The sequence below is a fragment of the Brachyhypopomus gauderio genome, chromosome 12, assembly GCF_052324685.1.
Source record: "Brachyhypopomus gauderio isolate BG-103 chromosome 12, BGAUD_0.2, whole genome shotgun sequence".
Taxonomy (NCBI): Eukaryota; Metazoa; Chordata; class Actinopteri; order Gymnotiformes; family Hypopomidae; genus Brachyhypopomus; species Brachyhypopomus gauderio.
The window spans coordinates 17075559-17099140 of record NC_135222.1 but is presented as its reverse complement, the minus strand read 5'-3'; the positions used below and the strand labels follow the sequence as shown (position 1 = coordinate 17099140).

General features: G+C 46.2%; 3 protein-coding genes across 5 annotated transcripts; 1 reads left to right on the top strand and 2 right to left on the bottom strand.

The window, feature by feature from the left end:
* The first annotated feature begins 1262 nt into the window (after positions 1-1262).
* On the top strand, positions 1263-11307 carry hps3 (HPS3 biogenesis of lysosomal organelles complex 2 subunit 1). Of its 3 annotated transcripts, XM_077023359.1 has the most exons (18): positions 1263-1783; positions 1960-2469; positions 2588-2756; positions 4571-4653; positions 4783-4969; positions 5169-5250; positions 5398-5549; positions 6196-6297; positions 7166-7268; positions 7425-7612; positions 8119-8305; positions 8555-8788; positions 8955-9140; positions 9301-9492; positions 9619-9726; positions 10032-10238; positions 10471-10558; positions 10840-11307. In XM_077023359.1, the coding sequence occupies exons 1-18, from the start codon at positions 1567-1569 to the stop codon at positions 11061-11063; spliced, it is 3219 nt and encodes a 1072-aa protein (XP_076879474.1). In that variant the 5' UTR covers positions 1263-1566; the 3' UTR covers positions 11064-11307. The 3 variants fall into 3 exon arrangements, with proteins under 3 accessions (XP_076879474.1, XP_076879475.1, XP_076879476.1); XM_077023360.1 differs by lacking the exon at positions 6196-6297; XM_077023361.1 differs by lacking the exons at positions 10032-10238; positions 10471-10558; positions 10840-11307 and adding an exon at positions 9797-10024 and having other exon boundaries at positions 9619-9761.
* A 438-nt stretch (positions 11308-11745) lies between these two features.
* On the bottom strand, positions 11746-19957 carry cp (ceruloplasmin). The gene is made up of 20 exons (XM_077023358.1): positions 19483-19957; positions 18977-19221; positions 18376-18588; positions 18000-18173; positions 17642-17896; positions 17312-17477; positions 17076-17215; positions 16639-16779; positions 16487-16531; positions 15980-16194; positions 15727-15877; positions 15411-15623; positions 15005-15212; positions 14442-14581; positions 14229-14357; positions 13945-14051; positions 13569-13788; positions 13349-13488; positions 13046-13208; positions 11746-11880 (listed from the first exon to the last, which is right to left on the bottom strand). The coding sequence occupies exons 1-20, from the start codon at positions 19638-19640 to the stop codon at positions 11843-11845; spliced, it is 3261 nt and encodes a 1086-aa protein (XP_076879473.1). The 5' UTR covers positions 19641-19957; the 3' UTR covers positions 11746-11842.
* Positions 19958-20636: 679 nt separating this feature from the next.
* Positions 20637-22921, bottom strand: tm4sf18 (transmembrane 4 L six family member 18). Its single transcript, XM_077023362.1, has 4 exons — positions 22648-22921; positions 21628-21699; positions 21345-21487; positions 20637-21255 (listed from the first exon to the last, which is right to left on the bottom strand). The coding sequence occupies exons 1-4, from the start codon at positions 22822-22824 to the stop codon at positions 21057-21059; spliced, it is 591 nt and encodes a 196-aa protein (XP_076879477.1). The 5' UTR covers positions 22825-22921; the 3' UTR covers positions 20637-21056.
* Between the last annotated feature and the right edge of the window lie 661 nt (positions 22922-23582).

Genomic DNA, 23582 nt, shown 5'->3' with positions numbered 1-23582 from the left:
TTTTTCCTTTCCATCTTGTGCACAGGAAAAGTCTGCACAGTGCTGCACAGCATTCGCTACAGTACTCACTACACAGTGCTGACTACATAGGGGAACTCACTACACAGCATTCACTACACAGTGCTCACTACAGTGCTCACCTCACAGTACTCACTACACACACTGCTCAAAACATATAGCTCACTCTAGAGCTCACTCCACAGAGCTCACTACACAGTGCTCACAATGCAGAGCTCACTACACACTGTTCACAAGACAGAACTCACTACACAGAGCTCAATTTACAGTATTCACCTCACAGTACCCACTACACACTGCTCACTTCACAGAGGTCACTACACAGAGCTCACTCCACAAAGCTCACTACACATTGCTCACTACACAGAGCTCCCTCCACAGAGCTCACTACACACTGCTCACTACACACTGCTCACAACACAGAGCTCAATACACAGTACTCACCTCACAGTACTCTTACACACTCCTCACAACACATAGCTCACTACACAATGCCCACTACGCAGTGCTCACTACAGACTCCTTTCAACACATAGCTCACTACACAGAACTCACTACACGCTGCTCACTACACAGTGCTCCATTCACATCCTGGTAAAGGTCAAAAAGGTTTGTGATAGTTTGCATCCTCTGATAGCAGAGTTATGGCTTCATGATCAGAGATACTTTTCCAGATTCTTTTCAGTAGCTTGCTTGGTATGTTCATTGGGGTTTATGAGAGCCAAACGGGAGGCTAAATGATTAGCATGATGGATAACTGGAGCGTGTGAAATCGTCACTCATCACTGAATAAACAGGATTAACAATGGAAGTTTTGACAACTCAGTGTGGGGCGAAGGTATGTTTATTCGTTATTTAAGATGATTCATTAATAATAATGATTTTACATGTAAAAACGCCCAACAATTAGGACAAATCAGCCCAAATGTCCATCCGCCAAATCACATTCCCCGGCTAAAGAAAATGACGCCCATTTGGCGACTAACTGCCCAATCTGGCAACACTGAGCGAGGGCGGGACTCGGTGAACAGTAGCGTTGGTGTCGCTTTAATAAAAATAATAATACTTTGAGCTCTAAATGTGAGCAACAGCAATCACTAAGAGCCGAGCACACTGGGGATGTACGTTTGTTTCTTTTTTGTGTGTAATGTAGTTAGTACGAGTAATTAAATAAAATAAAGTTAGTTTAATTGACAGGGGAACCAACCAATCAGAGAACTGTCTCTGGGAGCCACGCCCCGAAACGTCCCATCTACAGGAAGTTTGACATCCAGCGACGCAACTATTTGCTTTCAATTTTCATCTCTAACCTAAACCGCGTTAGTGTTATTTCTCATTAAAGCGTTTAATAAAAAAAGTTACGTTTGCATTAACGCAAAGGCGGCGCCGTGAAGCTCTACAGCTATGCAAAATTTTTTTTGCCTGATCATCACAAGACGGCAAAGCATGTGATGTTTATTAAGCGTCTAACTGAAAGGTTAAACATGTAACGTTATGCCCCGCGGACGTCGGTGTGTGCGGTAGTGAAGTCCGCCTCCACCCTCAAACATGGTTCATGTGTACAACTGCCACCCCTTCGCTTCCCAGAACATAGTGCCCACGGCCCAAGAGCCCGGTGTGGTGTGTTGTGGAGGAGGTGCCGTGTTCGTGGTGTCGGGCGGAGGATGCAAGATCGAGGCGTACCAGATGCAGGACGATGGCTGCCCTCTCATCTGTCGTTTTTCTACTATGGGTGCAGTCCGTAGTATTCTGTACAGTCAAATAGGTGAGAACTAACTTTTGTTTTTAAAAATAGTATTTACAAAAAAAATATTTTTTTGTGCCACAACTGTTGCCCAAACAGAGGTCCTGCCCCTCATACATTCAGCCAGTTCAAACAGTCTTGCTACACCTTTCATTTGTTATGACTAGCTGTGATGTGTTTTTTTTTTCTCCTGCCAGGGGACTATCTAGTTACTATTGAGGAGAGAAACAGCGCCACCTACCTCCGGGCCTACACCAACTGGCGCTATCAGGCTTCTGAGAAGACCCGCATCGGCGTGCGTCTCCTCGGACACTTCCTGCGCGGCTCGTCGCTGCGTGGAGCTCCAAAGGAGCAGATGGAGATCATCGAGATGCCACTGTCCGAGCCCCCTCAGTGCATGGCGTGCTGCGCCCTGACGGGAGACCTGCTGGTCGGCTGCTCCAGGAGCTCGGCGGTGTTCAGCCTGAAGAGGCAGGAGCTGAGCACGCGGCTGGCTGTGCTGGACTTCGAAATGCTCGTCATCCTCCACGTTCCCAGCTGGAACGTGTCACACGTGGCCTTCTGTGCCGGATACGTGGCCTTGCAGACAGAGCTGGAGGTGGTGGTGGTGAAGCTGGAGCACATGGAGAAGACGTGTCCATCTCCAGAAGATCAAACACAGATACCCAGCAGCCCTGGAGCAGCCCGAGCTGGCCTCACTGATGCTGGTAGGATACAAGTATGCTGGTCTTTGTGCAACCACAACGATGATGTTAGTGTAGATTAGTGTGGAAATTAATGCTTGATGATTACATGTCCTTGTATCTGTGTCACTATGTTTTCCAGATGTGAAAAAAGAGCTTGAAAATCCTCAAGAGGCCGAAGACTTCTTTGTGTTCCCAAAGCATCTGGAGCTACTGGGAGATGATGCAAAAGACTGTGGCATCTCTGTGTCTTTAGAGTGGGTGGAGTCAGAGGCAGGCAGAGGCATGACACTTACTTATGTACTTTACAGGTACAGTACACATCCCAGCACCGAGACTGTACTATACAGGTACACTACACACCCCAGCACTGAGACTGTACTATACAGGTACACTACACATCCCAGCACTGAGACTGTACTATACAGGTACACTACACATCCCAGCACCGAGACTGTACTATACAGGTACACTACACATCCCAGCACCGAGACTGTACTATACAGGTACACTACACATCCCAGCACTGAGACTGTACTATACAGGTACACTACACATCCCAGCACTGAGACTGTACTATACAGGTACACTACACACCCCAGCACTGAGACTGTACTTTACAGGTACAGTACACACCTCAGCACTGAGACTGTACTATACAGGTACACTACACACCCCAGCACTTACACTGTCCTATACAGGTACATCACACACCCCAGAACTGAGACTGTACTATACAGGTACACTACACACCCCAGCACTGAGACTGTACTATACAGGTACACCACACACCCCAGAACTGAGACTGTACTATACAGGTACACTACACACCCCAGCACTGAGACTGTACTATACAGGTACACCACACACCCCAGAACTGAGACTGTACTATACAGGTACACTACACACCCCAGCACTGAGACTGTACTATACAGGTACACCACACACCCCAGCACTGAGACTGTACTATACAGGTACACTACACACCCCAGCACTGAGACTGTACTATACAGGTACACTACACACTCCAGCACTTACACTGTACTATACAGGTACACCACACACCCCAGCACTGAGACTGTACTATACAGGTACACTACACACCCCAGCACTGAGACTGTACTTTACAGGTACACTACACACCCCAGCACTTACACTGTACTATACAGGTACATCACACACCCCAGCACTGAGACTGTACTATACAGGTACACCACACACCCCAGAACTGAGAGTGTACTATACAGGTACACTACACACCCCAGCACTGAGACTGTACTATACAGGTACACCACACACCCCAGAACTGAGACTGTACTATACAGGTACACTACACACCCCAGCACTGAGACTGTACTATACAGGTACACCACACACCCCAGCACTGAGACTGTACTATACAGGTACACTACACACCCCAGCACTGAGACTGTACTATACAGGTACACTACACACTCCAGCACTTACACTGTACTATACAGGTACACCACACACCCCAGCACTGAGACTGTACTATACAGGTACACTACACACCCCAGCACTGAGACTGTACTTTACAGGTACACTACACACCCCAGCACTTACACTGTACTATACAGGTACATCACACACCCCAGCACTGAGACTGTACTATACAGGTACACCACACACCCCAGAACTGAGACTGTACTATACAGGTACACTACACACCCCAGCACTGAGACTGTACTATACAGGTACACCACACACCCCAGCACTGAGACTGTACTATACAGGTACACTACACGCCCCAGCACTGAGACTGTACTACACAGGTACACCACACACCCCAGCACTGAGACTGTACTATACAGGTACACTACACACCCCAGCACTGAGACTGTACTTTACAGGTACAGTACACACCTCAGCACTGAGACAGTACTATACAGGTACACTACACACCCCAGCACTTACACTGTACTACACAGGTACACCACACACCCCAGCACTGAGACTGTACTATACAGGTACACCACACACCCCAGCACTGAGACTGTACTATACAGGTACACTACACACCATGTGAACTGTATCAGTGTACTGTATTTATATAGAACAATATGTGTTTTTAGTATGTCCAATATTTTTTTGGCCCTGTCTGTAGGAGGTTTGCTCCAGACTTTTTCCAGGGCTGCAGTGTGGAGGAAACATGCTTACATTCGTTGCAGCTCCTTCCTGTATTTTCTGGCAAGTACCATGCTCCGCCCACCATACTTCGCCCACATTGCTCCGCCCACCACGCTCCGCCCACTCGTCCACCCCCCATCCAGCATCACTTCTGCATTCACCATTGTCTTGTTTTCTGCCTTTGCGCAGGTGGTTGTTATGGAGACAGTGATCCAGGCGTGAGAGAGCCTCTGTGTGTCTTCTGCTTCTTCTCCATGCCCAGTGCTGGTTACCTGTACAGCCTGAAGAACCCCGTGGAGCTAATCTCCACGTACCAGTACCCAGAGAAGGCCCATCAAGCTGCTCTGTGCGATCAGTTCTTGTATGTCATCACCAGGTACGACGGCTCTCCGGGACGTGAGCAGAACAGCAAAAGTGTCACTTTATGTTGTGGTTGGTGATTTGCTGTGAACTTGCACCAGATTTGTTGTACGTTGTACTGCTTACTGTGTACCTAAATCCTCTTGTTTCCCGTCTGCGAGTCCGTAGTTTGGTTAGGAAGGCTGTGGGAGTCTGAACTCTCTGTTTTCTCTCAGGAATGCTCTGCAGTGCTTCTCTGTGCGCTGCTGTTCGGTGGCAGCTCGGGCGGAGGACCCCTACATCGACACCACCATGAAGGTAAAGGGTTAGAGTACAGACCACCTGCCCGTCATTTTGTGCAGACCACCTAAGCCTTTGTGCGTGTGTTGAGTAGCGTGACCCTAACCCTAGCCTGGGCCACCTCGGCGGGGCTGCGTGTGACGCTCGGTCTGCCCCGTTCCTCAGGCGTGTCCCCCCGTCACCATGGAAGTGTGTGCGCTGCGTATTCAGCTCTTCATTGGTCTGAAGTCACTGTGTCACAGCGGGAAGTACATCGTGTTGATCACAGCCGCCGACGTGGAGGGCAGAGAGGAGACGCAAGGAGCAGCGAGAACGACGTAAGTCCCAGCAGGACAACGCCTGAGACGAGCTGACTCACAGCAGGACAACGCCTGAGACGAGCTGACTCGCAGCAGGCCTTACCGACAGCACACCACGTTTAGCCGACCGTGTGTCATAAACTGGTTTTACAGGGTTAGGCTGCAACTCTTGTTTATTTGGTTTATTTTTGCACAAACAGAATGCAATTATGATGAATGATTTGTAAGCAGTTGGATCAGACATTGCGGACGTTCCTGTCTAAAATGGACTCCATATTTTGGTAATTATTGTCCAAACAGGTCATCAGAAGATGCAGGGAAGGCAGAGTATGAGGGCAAGTGTGCGAGCTGAAAACTAATTTCTAAAAGTAGTGGTGCATCTGAAATAGTGGTTCAGTCGGGCCAGGTGCACTGCTAATCTGTCAGATTGCTGTCAGTATTAACCCCATGAGTGCATATGAGTAGTTAATTTGTAGATTATAATTTTTCTTCATAAGGTTCTCAACATAGCTAGTTTGCTAACATAACATAGATTATCTTCACAATTAGTGTTATTATTGCTGATCATAATTCATTTGAGTGTGTTGTGTCTATGACTGTGAACGTGAATGTATGATTGTGTTATGCTTGTATTTTGATCCTCAGCAATTGCTCTGTATTGTAGCGATTCAAAAGGGCCCTCTGCCCTCACAGGGATTCTCCTAGCGGTAGGTGTAGATTCATCATCCAACCCTGCTCTGGAGAGCTTCCTATCCAGATCCTTCCTGTAAGTTGGCTGTGTGTATACCATCTAACATGAGTCCAGTCCTATAAACATCCTCTAAAATGTTGCTAACATACCCGTGCTTGTGTGTGGACTCACAATCTAACATCCAGCCGACCTGTAAATGGATGGTATTTTCATTCAGTGAATTTGTTTTGGGTGCAGAAGCTAACAACTGCACCAGGACCGTCAGGTGCTTGCAACAACTGCACCAGGACTGGGCTAATCTAATCAGTTTGTGGAAATGGCTTATAGATCCACAGATCCAGCTGCCCAGACCCAAACCGGGCAGTTGATTAAGCTCTCGTGGGTCATCGTGGAGAGTTTGATGGTCCTATTGGTCATTTAGCAGCCACTGAAGATCCCACATATTTCAGGAGTCTTGCTCCTTTGAGTAAATCCTCTTCACCTTGCAAGCAGATTGCACTTCATAAAAGGAGTGTATCAAACTCCATGAGACCCAAGTGCGCTTGGCAGGGCTGAGATGAAGCAGGGGTGGGTCCTGGAGGTTCAAACTTCCTGGTTCCTAGTCTGATGTACACTGACTTGGACTCCTCGTGATCCACTAATCTTTCCACATCTCCTAGGAGTCATCGTTTCACACTTGCCCATGTGGCAGTTCTTACCCCTCGACCCAACTGCTGTGTCTAACCAGAGTTCACACTGGTGGGCATGATGAGTACCAAGAGCCTGGAGGGTCACTGGGCTCAGTGAAATCCCAGTGGAACTCCAGGGGAGTTTGGCAGAGCAAAGAATGTCTAGGGTGCCAAATCTTCTTCCCACAAAGCTGGAGGTCCAGGAAATCACCCCTACGGCTGAAGGAAAGAGGCATAACTCCTTATGGAGCTTCTGCTTTTGTTTTTTTAATAAGATCTAAGAAGATGTCCAGGACCAAGGGTGTCAGTGACAGTGGTCATGGATGGAACCTGTATGTGATCAGCACTGTGTCCACACTGCAGCTCTACAGAGAGATGGTACAGTAACATCTATCTCAATACTCAAATGTCAATATTATTTAGACTTAAACATTTTGCAGCCAGTATAACGTCCAGCTCACATTACAAGCGACTAGTCTGAACTCCCATAACCCCACCTGCTCCACTTTCCCCTTCCCCCCGTGGTCTGTGCAGGTGGAGTACAGTAGGCGGTATGAGAAGACCAGCCCGCTGTCCCAGAACTGTCTGCACCTGCTGAGTGAGGCCCACCTGCTGGTACGGAGTGCCCTGCTGGGCCTAACGGGGCGTGAGGCCCCAGACCGAGACCTGCTCCAGCAGGCATTCAGAGAGAGCTGCGCTCAGCTGGCTGACTGCTTCAGCAGGCACGTCCACGTCCCACCACAGCCGAGCTAACGTCTTACAGTTAATTAGTGTTACAAAAGATAGGTGTTACAATAGATAGGAGTTACAATAGATAGGAGTTATAATAGATAAGTATTACAATAGATAGGTGTTATAGTAGACCGAGCTAATATTAAGATGTATTTAATAGGCCAAGCTGGTCTCGCAATAAGGTGTCGCAATAGCATATAACATAACCATATTCCTATGAAAAATGTTATGAAATTTGTCATGAAAATTTACTAAAGCCGTCTTTATATCAGATAAAATGTGGCTTTAACATTTCGTGTCAGCTATAAAGGGCTTATAACAGTCGTTAATGGCATTTGAAAGTGTTCTGTAGCCTTATGATCACATTAAAGCGTTACATGTTCATGACATATAGATACGTTTTATTTATGTCAGGGTCCTTTTTCTGAATACATTTTGTAAGGTTTTGCTGACAAAAGACATTAATTCTGGGGGCAACACTGCCTTTTCTTCCTAGGGTTGACAGGCAGGATTGTCACCTGGCCCTGCCCTACTACAAGATGTCTGGCCTGTCTGTGACTGAGGTCATCCAGAGGATCGTGACCCCCACCGGCCGCAGTGCAGAGGTGGCCGACTATGGGAAAGGCTTCCTGTTCTTCCTCAAGCACTCTCTCTATGAGGAAACCATGGAAGAGCTGAGTGAAGTGAGCGCCAGATCCTCTAAAATCCCCCAGAAGGGCTCGCGTACGCTTGCACAGATCCAAGCATGAGTTTGGCCAGTGGTAACATTCATTCGTAGGGGTGCAAAAATACAATTTTTTTTCTTCAATAAATTAAGATGAATCAGGATGATATGTAACAATGACCGATGAGGTAAATCAAATCACAAATGTTAAAAATCAGTGTTAGCGGGTGACGTTAACACGGCGCTGGATGTGTGTGCCCCCGTGCAGGAGACGGCTAACACGATGCTGGATATTTTCAGTCAGTCAGAGCCTGAGCAGCTCCCACATGTAGTGAACAGCCGGTTCATGGCGAAGGCCGACCCCACGTGCGTGCTGGAGCACCTGTCGCGGCTGGAGGTGTCGGGGGTGTCCTCCGTCACCCTCACACTCTGCAAGGCTGCCCAGGCCCTGCGTCTGGGACAGCTGCAGCAGTACCACCAGCAGATGGACCGCCACACCGAGGTGAGGGCAGCGGGCAGCCGGCAGCCAGTCGTGGGTCTGCTGGGTCTTCAGACATCCCTTTGTCCACCTGTGTGTTCAGTAGTTTGTTGGAGCGGGTCAGAACATCCGTGTGGTTTGTTGAAGCGGGGAAGGCAGGTCACAACATCTTCACTCGCTGCTTTGACAGATGCTGCAGGTCTTCGGCTTTGTGGAGGAGCCCAGGCTGCTGTTGCAGGGCAGAGGTGTTGCCGTGACGCCCACCGTGTTCGCTCGGCACCTGCATCACACACAGGACGGCCTGCTCGTGGCCGCAGTGGTGGCGCTGCACGAGAACAGCAAAGTTAAACTGGAGGAGGCTGACCTGTTCTTCCAGGTACCACCAGGGGGCGTCTCATGGAGAAACACGTTTCTCAGACCATAGTTTTTCTGGTTTCTTCCATTCTCATCTGTGTGTGTGTGTGTGTGTGTGTGTGTGTGTGTGTGTGTGTGTGTGTGTGTGTGTGTGTGTGTGTGTGTGTGTGTGTGTGTGTCAGGAACTGGGTAAGGACAGTATGGACAGACAGAGTCTACAAGTGCTTGTGGACTTCTGGGAGGCGCTGCTGGTGGCCTCGTCTCAGGGAACCATTATCCAGGAGCTCCTGTCCCGCCTGACCTCTGTGTACATTGACCGCGTCACACGCGGAGAACGTGCTGGCCTTGTGGCCCTCAGAAGTGCTGAGGACCTGGTGAGAGTGGCTGGGCTACACGCTACACACGGCACTACATGAACTACACGCTGCTAACTCTAACACTAAACCTAACTCTAACCCTAAACCTAAACCGAACCCTAACTCTAACCCTTTCATTTCCAGATGAACTCGTGCTCTCACTATGGGCAGCTGTACCCGTGGGTGAACATCCTGACCCCATCTCACCCCAGCACTACCCAAGATCACCAGGAAGACCTGCGCAAGCTCCAGGTCTGTAACATTACAGACTCCCTCCCAGGTCACAGGTCTGTAACATTACAGACTCCCTCCCAGGTCACAGGTCTGAATGGTAAGGACTCCCTCAAAAATCACAGAGCTGTAACATCATAGGTCTGAAAACTACAGACTCCCTCACAGGTCACAGGTCTGTAACACCACAGACTCCCTCACAGGTCTGAACATTACAGACTCCCTCACAGGTCACAGATCTATAATTTGACAGTTCTGTAACACTACAGACTTCCACGCAGGTCATAGGTCACAGGTCACGCTTTGTACTGTCCTCCCTGCTGTAGTCCCTCCTGTGTGGCCCCACGCTGGATGTGCCCCCCCTCCTGCCCCTGCTGAAGCAGCTGCCGGACACAGACGGTGGCGGTGTGAGTGTGCACGTGTTGAGTGCCACCCGGCTGGGCCAGCTCGACATCTCGCTGCAGCGTCTGCTGGATCGCTGTCCCGAGGCCGTCATCCCCTACGCACACCACCAGCTGCACGGCCACACACTGGTACCGAGCCACGCGCACACCACACACATCCCCCACCTAACCCACACCTGACTCCAACTTCTCCACAGAGAGCTGAAAACCACAGCGGGAGCAGCGTGGAACTGAAACCACAAACAATAACTATAGTGTCACACGTTAAAAAATATGGCCAGTGTTTATGATGGAGAGAGGTGTAGGTTGGTGTAGTGAGATACATGGTGGAGCCTTCGTGGTTGTCCTGTTGTCTCTGCAGGCTCTGTGGTGGCAGAAATTGTTTCCGGAGCTCTGTGAGAGGATAAGGGTTTCCTCCGGGAATGGCGTTCTACTGGCTGCTCTCAAAGGTAGCTGGGTGATCGTGTTTATTGTTGTAATTGTTGTTGTTCTGTGTGTGTGTGTTTTATGAGCTGTACCCCAGAGAACAGAGCTGAGGTCATAAGCCGTGATTCATTTTGCCTGCTTCCAGTTAGTTATGTGGTGTTTACAGGGGGTTGTGCTACTGTAGAGACACGCTAGGGGAATTTCCTTTCTTGTTTTAGACAGAAATAATACCAAGTGGTCAGTGCTCTCCTCACAGCATCCTGAGGGCATGTAACATGACTCTGTCCACTGTTTTTTGCTACAGAGACTGTGAAGGTGGTTGCCATGGAGTTGAGCCCATTAGAGTTCCTGGAACTTCTGCCTGATGATGGAAGTTCACAGTTCTTCCTGCCTCATCTTCTGGAGTGCTGCCTGAGACACGGCCAATCACACGGCCAATCACACGGCCAATCACACGGCCAATCACAAGGCCAATCACACAGCCAATCACACGGCCAGTACGCTCACATAGTGCTAGAGGGTGAATAGTGTAGACACCAAAACACACCAGTCCCAATCACTACAGGATGTCTATTCTAAATCACCAGCTCAGCGGCTTTGACACATAAAGTGGGTTTTCAGTAATGTGATCATCACTGACCAATCAGATCACAGGTCTGTTACCAGTTTATGCAAAAGTGTGTAGCCATATCAATGGGTTGAGTAAAAAAAAAGCCTGATCGGACATCTACTCAAATAAGACTTGCTGAACTTCAGATGGTACGGCAGTTAATGCATGCAGACAATATTAATTAATTCCACATGGCTGGATCAGGTGCTTGATTTAGGTGTGTGTTTTGATGTGTGTGTTAGGCTGGATCAGGTGTTGCCTTTATGGTGTTTTAGGTCATCTCACAACACAATATAATGGCGAGCAGTTAACCACTCATCAGTTCGTTTTAAATATGTTCCATGTTTTAGAAGTTATTTCTAATTAAATTACACAAAAATGTCATAAAATGTGTCAAATTATTACAGTATTGGCATGTTTTAATCATCGGTGAGCTTTGTCTATGTTAAACAGTCTAGGTACCCACTTTGTTTACAGAGTTGCAGAAATAGCTTCGTCATCATGTAGGAATGCTCATGTTTGGGTGGAGGGGTCCTGTGCTCATCAACACTCCTCATCTTCCTCTTATTTAGAATGAAAACACAGGACTGCAGATGTCTTTGTGAATTCAGCACAGTGTATGTACACATTTACTCCTGTATAGTCAGTGTGAGCTTTATTCAGGGCTCTGGCTGAGTGGTGGGTGTTGAATGTCCCTTCATCTTCTCCCAATCTTGCCTAGAATTCCTTTCTTTCCTGCAGATGAGACATTCTTAGTTACACTGTGTTCCAATCTATCATTACAGTTACAACTGTTACCATTAAAGACTTTGTTGTACTGTTTACACAGTATAAATATATATTATACACCTGATATAGTTATATGTTATCATTCAACCATTATATGCCATGTCACTGTTTCGGCAGATGAGACCTTGTTATATATGCTGCATTATCATTATTTAAGACTTTGTCATCAAGAAATATCTTATTAAAATTAATGTATATGGATGTAAACAAACTTCTAAAATCTTTGTATGTTATAATGTATGTCTTAATATATTGTTCCCTGGATTCTGTTTGTACACATGACTAAAGTGTCTTTTGCTGTAGCCTGGTGTGTTGTGGTGTATCTGTGACCTCTGTGTTGTAGCCTGGTGTGTTGTGGTGTATCTGTGACCTCTGTGTTGTAGCCTGGTGTGTTGTGGTGTATCTGTGACCTCTATGCTGTAGCCTGGCGTGTTGTGGTGTATCTGTGACCTCTGTGCTGTAGCCTGGTGTGTTGTGGTGTATCTGTGACCTCTGTGCTGTAGCCTGGTGTGTTGAGGTGTATCTGTGACCTCTGTGTTGTAGCCTGGTGTGTTGTGGTGTATCTGTGTCCTCTATGCTGTAGCCTGGTGTGTTGTGGTGTATCTGTGACCTCTATGCTGTAGCCTGGCGTGTTGTGGTGTATCTGTGACCTCTGTGCTGTAGCCTGGTGTGTTGTGGTGTGTATGTGACCTCTATGCTGTAGCCTGGTGTGTTGTGGTGTATCTGTGACCTCTGTGCTGTAGACCGGTGTGTTGTGGTGTATCTGTGACCTCTGTGCTGTAGCCTGGCGTGTTGTGGTGTGTATGTGACCTCTATGCTGTAGCCTGGTGTGTTGTGGTGTATCTGTGACCTCTGTGCTGTAGCCTGGTGTGTTGTGGTGTATCTGTGACCTCTGTGCTGTAGCCTGGTGTGTTGTGGTGTATCTGTGACCTCTATGCTGTAGCCTGGTGTGTTGTGGTGTATCTGTGACCTCTGTGCTGTAGCCTGGTGTGTTGTGGTGTATCTGTGACCTCTGTGCTGTAGCCTGGTGTGTTGTGGTGTATCTGTGACCTCTGTGCTGTAGCCTGGCGTGTTGTGTATCTGTGTCTGTGACCACTGTGTTGCTGCTCACCCTCTTTCTCTGCTACTGTGTATGTGGTCTCCATGCCAAACATCACATGATCAGCCACATGGCAGTGCAGAAGCCAGGATCCTGGGTATAGTGGACGCATCACCACGGTCTGGAAGGTTCCGGGGAACAGGTCGAACACGTCGGCCCGGTGGCTGCCGCTCACCTACGGTTACACACCAGACAGTGTTTGATACCTGTGTGTGATTGTTGCTTCTTCATAGCCACTCATGAGGGTCATGGATAATGAGGAGAGAGGATCTCAGATGGTTCTCCACAGGGAGGCTGTCCTGTGCAGGGCTTTACCTTGTAGTCAAAGCTGTGGCCGTGGAAGTGCGCTGTGTGTAGGTCTACCTCTCCCCCCAACCCCATCAGGTACCAGTACACCTTGTCTCCAACCTGCATGTTCAGTCCTTGAACGTTGTTGTATAGCAAGCCATTTATACCTGTAAAATATATATGCACATGGATTATGCAACAATATAAAAACAAAAAACTAAAAAAATTATGTTCGTTTTGGCCTTACTATGCATTTTGTTGCTTTTGATAAACTCCTCATCTTCCTTTAAATTACTCGGAGGGTTCTTTACGTGTGCTTTGATGTTGTCGTCCAGGAACCAGGACAGGTTCTCATCAAATATCATGAAGAGCAAAGCAAACTCCTCAATCTCCTTCTTCAGCCCCAGCGTCCTCATCAGACTTTTACGACAGATCACTAGTGGACCGATCAGACCACTGTACAAATCCTTAACCAGCAACACATGTTGGAGGACGTTAAGTATTTTAGTAAACAGGGCAGCAGTGCCTGAGCTAAAATAATACTGGTCCTATATGCAGTAACTGGGCTTGGAAGAATATAGATGGAGTTGGGTGGTGCTGCGTCCTAAAGCTATGGTGCTGACCTTGTTAACATCCACCGTGGAGTAATACGCTCCAACGTTACACTCCTCCTGCTCCTCTGTGGGTCCAGCTGTCTTAGGAATGTACCAGGTGTATGTTTGAGTTTGTCCTGTAGAAAATGTTAGATGTTATCATGATATCATGCGTTATGGTGGAACATTAAATGAATCAAGCCAGGTAAAGTAGCCAGCAAGTAACACAAGCTGCTTTATTATGAGAAATTACAAAATAGACTCTACAATACACCGCCTGGCGTAATATCACTGTAGATATGATCGGCTCATACCTGGAGCTGTGGGAGTGACCAGGGGCACGTCAGTCTTCACTCCGTGTGCGTGGATGGAGAATGGCCTTTTTGCCATGTTCTTAAACACCACCTTAACCTTCTCTCCCACATACCCATGGATCATAGGTCCTGAATGGTGGCATTCATTGAGAACAATGTATGAGAATCTCTTCTCCACATTATTACCCAGGCATCGGTCTGTTTGGTATTTACCCATAATTCCCAGGTGTTCCATGTCTGCAGGCCTTTCCTTTGGCTTGGTGAAGGTGTCATCGGTGAACTCCCTGTACAGAACCTTCTTGTATTTGGAGCCAATAAATTTGCCCCCCTTCTTCAGGAATGTTTCACCAGGGCTGCAGACAATCAGTAAAAGGTTCTCACTGTGTTCTCATCATCACTACATTCAAGTTCTCTTTCCTGAAGCTAATATGTTTAACATGTTAGTGTTAGGATAACTATTTCCAGACTTTTCTAGGATTTGTGCATGTCTTCAGCTCCAAACCTGACTACAGCCTAAAGTCTCATACAGTCTCAGTTAAGAAACCTTGCACCTCGCAAAACCACATCCACTAAGTCTGATGCTATCTGTCTACAGTGTCTTGGTGTCTGTGTGAACCTTATTGAATAATCGAGCTAGCTAGTGACTCAGAGAGAGTGCTGGAACAAGTGCTCATTGTAGGACCAAATGTGACCCCAACATTGTAGGACCAAATGTGACCCCAACATTGTAGGACCCCAACATTGAAAATGCTTCTTTGGTCCCTGTCTTGCATCACCTGTCCTTCAGGGTGTGGAACATCTGCTCCTCCCAGGTGCGAGAAGGGGAGTAGTCCCAGTCCTCTTCCACAGCTGCAATGTAATACTTCTTCTGATGGAGCATCATCTCCGACTGCCGACTGAAGAAGCTGCACTTCTCCACGGTGTAGTTTGCCCTCATAGCTGCATGGCTGTCGTCAGCTGTCTTACACGTGACCTGAAACTGGCCTGTAGTAGCCACCCACAACAAGACTTACTTAAGTGCTTACTCATATATGACACTTAAGTGCTCCAGAAGTGAAGAGCTGCGGTTTACAAAGGACAAAACTAATTAGGATGATAATCAGCAGCTTCTGCAGGTGTTGCATGTCCCTTGATCGTGTGTGTTTTGTGAGATAATGCAGTTGCATGGAAGGGGTTGGGTACCCATGCTGTCTGGCTCCATGACAACGGTGTGAGAGACATGGGGAAAGACGCTTATGGTGTCTCTGCGGGTTCCTCTGTAGAGGAACCTGTTGCCTTCAAAGTAAAGTCCATGGATGTCACCCTCGGAGCCCAAACCAGAGAGATGCCAGGAAACCTTGTCTCCTTTACACATCTTCAAGCCTTCGAGATTTCCATACATATATCCATTGATTGCTGAAGAAAGATAAAAAAAATATTGTTAAGAACTGTTTGGGATTTTTGGTATAAAGCAAATACAGTTACAGCAACATATCTAAAACATGAAGAAAGGACTAACAGTGCATTTTATTTGACAGCTGAAAGTCTTCATCATCTTTCTTCACAGAGTTTGGTTTCTTTGCAAATCTGTTAATGTTCTCATCCAGATACCAGCTCTGGTTCTCATCAAAAACTGTAGCAAGCATGTGGAATTCTTTGTCCACATTTTTCTGCAAAACGTGAAAAACAGTTAAAAGTCCAAAACTGAGTAGACACATTATGCAATTATGTTGATTTGTGTCTCAATGTTGATCTCTGTACTTTGGACATACTTGTTTGCTGCCCTTGAGGGATTTGGGTTTACATATCAGCAGAGGTCCAACTAGCCCAGAGTTGGTGTCTCGCACAGGGTCTACAGCAGAGTAGTACATGTAGGTGAGACAGTCGGGGTCTTTCTCATTCGGGCCTCCATTCTTGGGCACCACCCACTCATACTTGTAAGTGGTGTCAGGACGAACCAGAGCTGCAGGAAGGGGTTCAATAACTCCTACAAACACAAAGGCAGCAATGCTGATTTTACACATTTATATATGTATATATTCTTAGTTTGGGCATTTTAATTATTATGATTTGCCACTTAATCTTCCATTTACAGGTCTGAGATCAGTTTATTCACCATATATAGAAATTCCAAATGCAGTCAATAAGTATGTTCAAAGATTATTATGTTCAAAAGGAGTGTAGGTGTGGATTCCTCTGCAGAACCGAGGTTCATGGCTTGTGCATAGCCTAGTCCTTTTGCTTTGAAATCCCCGATATCACCAGAAGTCAACACTTACTTGGTTTTTTATTGAGTTCTCTGAGCTTTTTGGCAGTGTACGATTCTGCAAGAAAACAAAATGGTCCAAAGCTTCAGTGAAGTTGTTGTTTATATCATATGTATGTCTGAATTGCACAAACATGATCATCTTGGCTTTTCTTTCTTCTTTACCCTCCAGAACATTGTGGTATAGTGTGCCGTCCATCTCAATGTTGTACTGCACCCCGTGTGGCTGGACACTGTAGGGTCTGCTGGCTTTATTCCTGAACGTCACCTTTATGGTGTCCTCCTCCTCTGCCCTGATCACTGGACCTACGAGTAAAACCCCACACTTATGTTTAGTGATATCACACTAGAACTCTCTGTAGTGCTTTCTCCATATGTGGGTTATGCCGAGCTTTGGGAGCTACTGCTACTAAACTATCACAGAACTGTCACTGCCGTGATCTACTGTGCCCTGTTCCATGAGAGTTTCCATGTTTTGGGTTAAAGTTGTGTCCAGAAATCTCACTGTCAAGTCATGAAGGATTTAAGTATTAAATCAGACCATGTGGACTGCAGTGCACAGTGGGGTTGGTAGTACAGTTGCCATGTAGAGACTACCGTACCCAGAATGCCAAGGTGCTGTTCCTCAGGCAGTCTCTCTTTGCGCTTGGTGAACGTGTCATCTGTGTATTCCACATACTGGGCCTTCTTGTATTTCCCTCCAATGCGGTTATCACGATTTTCAAAGAACGTGTCCGCCATACTGAGAAAGTCACGTCAAAAGGAGATGAAGGTTCGTTAATTGAATAGACTCAGCACAGGGTAGCCGTTGGTCAGGAGAGGGCAGGCATGGCTTTACCTGTCGTCCTGCAGTTTGATGCCAGTGTACTGGTTGACTTGTGTGGGCCCGTAGTCCCAGATAACCTCCTCCGCTGCAATGTAGTACTCTCTCACTGAACCAAATGGTCTGGCCTTATGAACATTAGGAAAGCATTTCTTGATCTCAAAAATTGCCTGCATTCCCGCTACAATGAAGAAAAAAACAAATTTAGTACAATTTATACTTTTAGGGCAAATGGCTCTTTTTGCAACAATTACAACACATGAATCAGTAAATCAAAACAGCGCTTTATCTATTTCAGTGATCAATCGTGCTTCGGTTGTGCCTAGTGTGCGAGAGAAGCCGTACCCTCCAGGTGATCGTTGACCACACAGCTCAGGAGCCACTGGCCAGGGTTGTCTGCCTCCATCTCTACGTTGACAAACGTAGCTGGGAACAGACTGATCGTGTCTGTGCGATGCCTCTTGTCCGTCAGGATCTGACCGTGGAAGAACGCGGAGTGGATATCCACCTCGTTGCCCATGCCAAACAGGTGCCAGTGAATCTTGTTGCCCATGCACATGCTCAGATCCGGAAGGTTGCCGAACACGTAACCATTAATCGCTGCCAAGGATGCACAAAGCGCAGACATCAGCTCAACATCAGCAGCCATACCAGACTAGTGGTGAGTGTAATAGTTCGTGGTTTGTGGACGTGCTCTGCTTACAGTGCATTTTATTGCTCTCCATAAAGTCCTCATCATGCTTCTTCACCTTGGTAGGCGCCGTGCAGTGCGTTTTGATGTTGTCATCCAAGTACCAACTGAGGTTTTCATCGGAAACACTGAACATGAGAGTGTACAGGTAGTCACCTGATTTATCTCCGTGCACATCCAGACTGCCTGAGCAATTACACATCACATCGGTACCATTATTATTTATTATTATTTATTCTACACATTTGTATGTATTAGCCAAAACCGATGATTCAGTGTGGCATGGTGACTCGTCCTCAGTTTAAGGCAGCAGAGCAGAGCAGCTCTTTCAGAAGTCTCAGTTCTCCGAAAGGGGCAGAATACTGACAGAAGCGAATACTGACTATACCTTTTTTACAGATGACCAGCGGTCCAATGAGTCCTGAGGCGATGTCTTTGGGAGCCATGACGTGTGAGTGGTACACCCGTGTTAGACAGTTGCCATCGTCTTTTCCTGGTGCGTGTGAGGAGGTAAGAGGCCAGATGTAGGTGTACGTCTTCCCAGGAGCAACGGCATCGTCGAGCTTGTCTGTAGCTTCTGACTTGTCTGGGTAAAGGGCCCCTGAACGCAAACAGCACACGCTTCACCACTACAGCACCCAGCTGGAATTTATGAGACATCCTGCAATGGTCAGCAAATCTTGGAAATTCTTTAAAATATGTCAATATGGACACAGATATGATATCTTGCATTTAATACTAAAATGTATATTGGCCTAAATATACATATATATATATATATATATATATTTAGAATTAATAGATATGTACAGTAGGCAGTTGAACACAAAGCAAAGGAAAGATTATTAATTTAGCATTTTTTGCAACATTGTAACAAAGCAGATTTATATTTATCCTGGTCAAAGAAACCTCAAGAGGAACCAGGACTCAGGAAGGGGAACCTGTCCTCTGATCAGACAACACAATGACGTGACTGATACGTAGCATACCTTCGTTGGACTTATTATAACTGAGTCCATGGGGATGGAGAGAGTACGGGCGAGACGCCATGTTCTTCAAATGCACCACCACTACATCCTCCTCTTCTGCGTTGATGAGGGGGCCCAGAAAGCCCATCCATTTGGGTTTTTCTATCTCCTGCCTGTAGGTGGCGTCTGTGTACTGTAGGTAAACTGCCTTCTTATACACGCGCCCGATCCTTTGCTCACCCTTCTCCAAAAATGTCCTCAGATGTCTGAAAAAGGGCAGATGTTCTGAAACCAATTTGAACTTAAACCTAATTCGTATTTTACAGTAGTATTATACAGTAGTATTATTAGTATTATACAGTAGTATTATACAGTAGTATTACTGTGTAACTATTTATTTTTGAGCATCCAGTTCGTTTTTTCAATGTATAACTAATTACATCGTAGACCATGAATGTTAAAAATGGTTCTATACAATAATGTATATTTTTCCCCGCTGTAATACAGGAGTAAAGTGACACACTCACTCATCTTCTGCTAGCGTCTTGTTCTGGATTACGTTCTTCCCACTCGGTGCATAATCCCACTGCACCTCTTTAATTGCTAGGAAATATTCCCTCCTGATGCAGGACACCAGTCCAGCCCAGCACAGCAGCACCGCCGCTGACCTCTGTAGCTTAAACATTTCACTCTGCTGGAATTTGGAGATCAGGATTTCTAACTGATTGCTTCATTCCTTTTAAAGGAAAAAACCTGTCTCTTGCCAGCCAATAGCAACTTGGTGTTCAAGGGTACCAGGACAATTCAGCTATTGCAAATGACCTGACAGAGCAGACCTGGTGAACTCACGAGCTTTGGGAAATTCCATCTTATCATAAATGTTTTGTTGATGATATTACAACTGATGAATGAAAAAATCAGTAGCTGTGTTGTTTGGTGAGATTTCAGATCCTAACCCACTGTTACCGAAACTTTGGTACTGGTGATAAATCCAGATAAACCCAGAACTGGTCAGGGAGTTGCTGGAGAGGTATCAGTAGTGATCTAAAGGTACCATTACTGAGAACTATCTGGACACTGCTAAAAGCATCAAACTGGAAACGCCATTCACATTGTCTCTTGCAAGCTTTATTTACATAATTTTTTTACTTTGTGATTTATTGTTTTATTTTACTTTATTTTCATCTGTCTGAGCTTCGTGGATATATGAGTACATTTTACAGAGTTGCATAGTCTTGGAGTTTCCAGTCCATGTGAATTGCATAAGTTTGACAGAACACAGAAACTCCTTCAGCTCCCCCCTCTAAAATCAACACAGCTACTGATAATACTGACATGATGCTTCAGATGGCAGAGACAGGCCAAAGAAATCAATGATGTTTCCGTAACTGACACAGTTATAGTCACTACAGCATACTGAAAAAAAATATTTGTGTTACAAATGTAAAACATTCAAAATTGTGTAAATTGTGTCAGATATGTTTAGTTTAAACGACTGGTACATTACTAAAGATTTAATTGCTTTGTAGAAATGGCAGTCCTGTGATAATAATTAGTTTATAGATGTCCTTGTGGATATTAATCACCATATAATCCACAGGATCCTACGGAATTTGATCTTGCATAATCCGAGGGGTTTATGGAATATAGGGTTGTTTTTCTCAGTAGGCAAAAAGCCACATTTAAAACAGAACATTTATTCATCAAAGCCAAAGCAAACATAAAAAAACAGGTGGTCTTATATAGCATTCAGACTTTAGTTTCCCACAAACTATAAGTTGTAATATTGTCAAATTGACAGTTATAAAAAACAAACATAGCTCATAAAAACACATTTCTTCTTATGAAAATGCACATTTCAGTCTAGACAGTGCTCAGTAGTTTTTCTAGATGTTCTACCTTTATAATACTGATGAGACAGATGTGTTCATGTCTTTACAGGAAGCTCCTGTGTTGCTCTCTATTGTTCAAAGTCCTTTGTACAAAGAATCTGCAGTGTGTCATTTAAAACTCCTTGTCTTAAATAATAAAGTGTCCACCACTGGTCAGACTGGAGGTGAGTGAACGTGGTCGGGCTTTCGTGGGGGGAGGGTTCGTGAGCTCAGCCGTTTAATCGATATTCCTGCGTGTAGCAGCACGGCCGGCAGACGGCGTGCACCAGCCCGCTGAGGAGCTGGACGGTGCAGATGAGGAACTCGAGCGTGCTGAGACCCAGCTGGATGCACAGGAGCGTCACGTTCCACTCCACGATGTGAACGGGCTGCCTGCACTCGGACCAGGTGTCCCAGGAAAACAGGTATCTGAGAATAACAAGCAGGAGAGCTTTAAGCGGCCACAGTGAATCGCGCGATGAATTGGAGGGCGAGGTGGAGCGTTCATGCTTCCCTACTTTGGTCCAATGTTCTCAAACGGAGACCTCCATCCGGAGGAGGTGAAGCAGTACGGACCCTCCAGCAAGGCCAAACCAGAGATGATGAAACAGTACACAGATCCGGCCACACCCAGCAGAGCGGGTAGCACGGAGCCACACATCTGCACCATCATCATCATCATCACACAACCAAAGACAAAACAAGAAATAAACTTCTTAAAGACATCACATCCTTAAAGATACACCAGGAAGTGCTGTGTAAACTCCTGTGAGACTCCTGCAGATGGACAGCTGTACTCACAGCACAGGTGTCTGTTCCACAGGTCTTAGCACACTGTTCCAGGCTCAGAAAGCTTACAGCAGTGACCAGGATCTGCCAACATAGAGTCAATTGCTGATAAATAAAAGATCACAAATATAACAGACACATGCATCCACATTGTTAAAATTAAAGAGTGATATCAGACTTTATCCTTAAATACATATCTGATCCTAACCTTCACCCTAGAGCGGTATCTGACCATAACTCTCACCCTAGAGAGGTTTCAGTCCCTAAGCCTCACCCTAGAGATGTATCTGATCCTAACCTTCACCCTAGAGCAGTATCTGACCATAACTCTCACCCTAGAGAAGTTCAGTCCCTAAGCCTCACCCTAGAGACGTATCTGATCCTAACCCTCACCCTAGATACATATCTGATCCTAACCTTCACCCTAGAGCAGTATCTGACCATAACTCTCACCCTAGGTTTCAGTCCCTAAGCCTCACCCTTCAGAAGTATCTGATCCTAGCCCTCACCCTAGAGAAGTTCATTCCCTAAGCCTCACCCTAGAACATTTATCTGGTCATATTCTAAACACAACAATGTTTCCTACTGCTCACCCCTGACCCTGAGTTCAGAGGGCAAGTGCTTCCCTACACATACTTAGAGGAATAAGAAATGCTTCTGCTGTCAAATAATTATCTTTAGCTTTGCCACACAAATCAGTTTTTTCTGCACAAATCGGTTTACTCTGCATTTGAAACAGTGTTTTCTCAAAGGTGTTTTATACATATGCTTTGGGTAAAAAAATGTTCTTTTGAAATAGCGTCTCACACTTACTCTCATGATTATTATTTATTTATTTAGTGTAAAAGTTCAAATGTATTTGACATACTTAAACTTAAATCTCCTCATTTCGAATCCCCTAAATTGATGAGAAATGGCGATATTTCAGAGAGAGACACTGCGTTACATGATTCATCCACCATGAAAACTATTTAATTTCACAATCGCTTCAAACATAAGCAACAGAGCTTAGAAATGAAAGCTCATACTCACGGCCAGCCCTCCGCCTCCTATCCCCATGAAGAACCACACATACTTGCTCAGATTGTTTGTCTTCACCAAATCGGCCCGTCCGTCGGGGAAGAAGAGGAGCAGGTTGGCCACTATGCAGCAGGTGGCCAGTGGGACCAGTGCGAAGCCCAGAGACCTGGCCCTACGCAGGGAGCACATCTTCGCAGGAGGAGAGGAGAGAAGAGGAGAGAGATAGACACTCGCTCCCCACACACACCACACCAGCTGGGCTCCAGGAAGGAAAGGGAGGGAAGCGGAGGAGGAGCACGAGATTTGTAAGACCCCACCAACACACACACACACCAACACACACACAGACACACACACAGACACACACACACACACCAACATACACACCAACACACACCAACACACACACACAGACACACACATACACACCAACACACACACACACACCAACACACACAAATAAATGTTCACGCAAACAGATATGCACGCAAACAGATATGCACGCACACACACACACGAACAAATGTGCACACAGATATGCAATGCATGCATGCACACACACATAGGCCTACATTAACAAATGTGTACACAGTCAGATATGCAATGCATGCTAGCGCACACACACACATACATGAACAAATGTGCACACAGGCCGATATGCACACACACACACACAAACAACCAGTGGATGTAAGGGATATGAATCAGTGTCTCTCATCTTGTGAGTGTGTGTGAGTGCAGGAAAGGGCTGAGTGATTGTTCTACAATCCCCAACAGGAAACGACGGCATCACACAGAGAATGTAACTCAGGGGGGAGGGTTTTAAACATATCTCTTATGGGTCAAGGGTTTGAAATGTCTGTTTTCCGGGGAAATGCTTGAAACGTCTATTTTACGGGGGAAGGGCCTTTGTGCTGATCAGGGGTCAGACCAAGACTTGAGCCCTG

What these genes read in the sequence shown, in the direction of transcription:
- cp (XM_077023358.1), bottom strand. Translation starts at nt 19,640, where the DNA reads ATGTTTAAGCTACAGAGGTCAGCGGCGGTGCTGCTGTGCTGGGCTGGA. An exon ending in AAGACGCTAGCAGAAGATGA is followed by an intron (nt 19,222 to 19,482) that starts GTGAGTGTGTCA and finishes GCCCTTTTTCAG; the next exon opens with ACATCTGAGGACATTTTTGG. An exon ending in ATACCACAATGTTCTGGAGG is followed by an intron (nt 16,532 to 16,638) that starts GTAAAGAAGAAA and finishes GTTTTCTTGCAG; the next exon opens with AATCGTACACTGCCAAAAAG.
- hps3 (XM_077023359.1), top strand. Translation starts at nt 1,567, where the DNA reads ATGGTTCATGTGTACAACTGCCACCCCTTCGCTTCCCAGAACATAGTG. An exon ending in ACATCGACACCACCATGAAG is followed by an intron (nt 5,251 to 5,397) that starts GTAAAGGGTTAG and finishes CCCGTTCCTCAG; the next exon opens with GCGTGTCCCCCCGTCACCAT. An exon ending in CCATGGAAGAGCTGAGTGAA is followed by an intron (nt 8,306 to 8,554) that starts GTGAGCGCCAGA and finishes GCCCCCGTGCAG; the next exon opens with GAGACGGCTAACACGATGCT.
- tm4sf18 (XM_077023362.1), bottom strand. Translation starts at nt 22,824, where the DNA reads ATGTGCTCCCTGCGTAGGGCCAGGTCTCTGGGCTTCGCACTGGTCCCA. An exon ending in TAGGAGGCGGAGGGCTGGCC is followed by an intron (nt 21,700 to 22,647) that starts GTGAGTATGAGC and finishes CTATGTTGGCAG; the next exon opens with ATCCTGGTCACTGCTGTAAG. An exon ending in TTTGAGAACATTGGACCAAA is followed by an intron (nt 21,256 to 21,344) that starts GTAGGGAAGCAT and finishes TGTTATTCTCAG; the next exon opens with ATACCTGTTTTCCTGGGACA.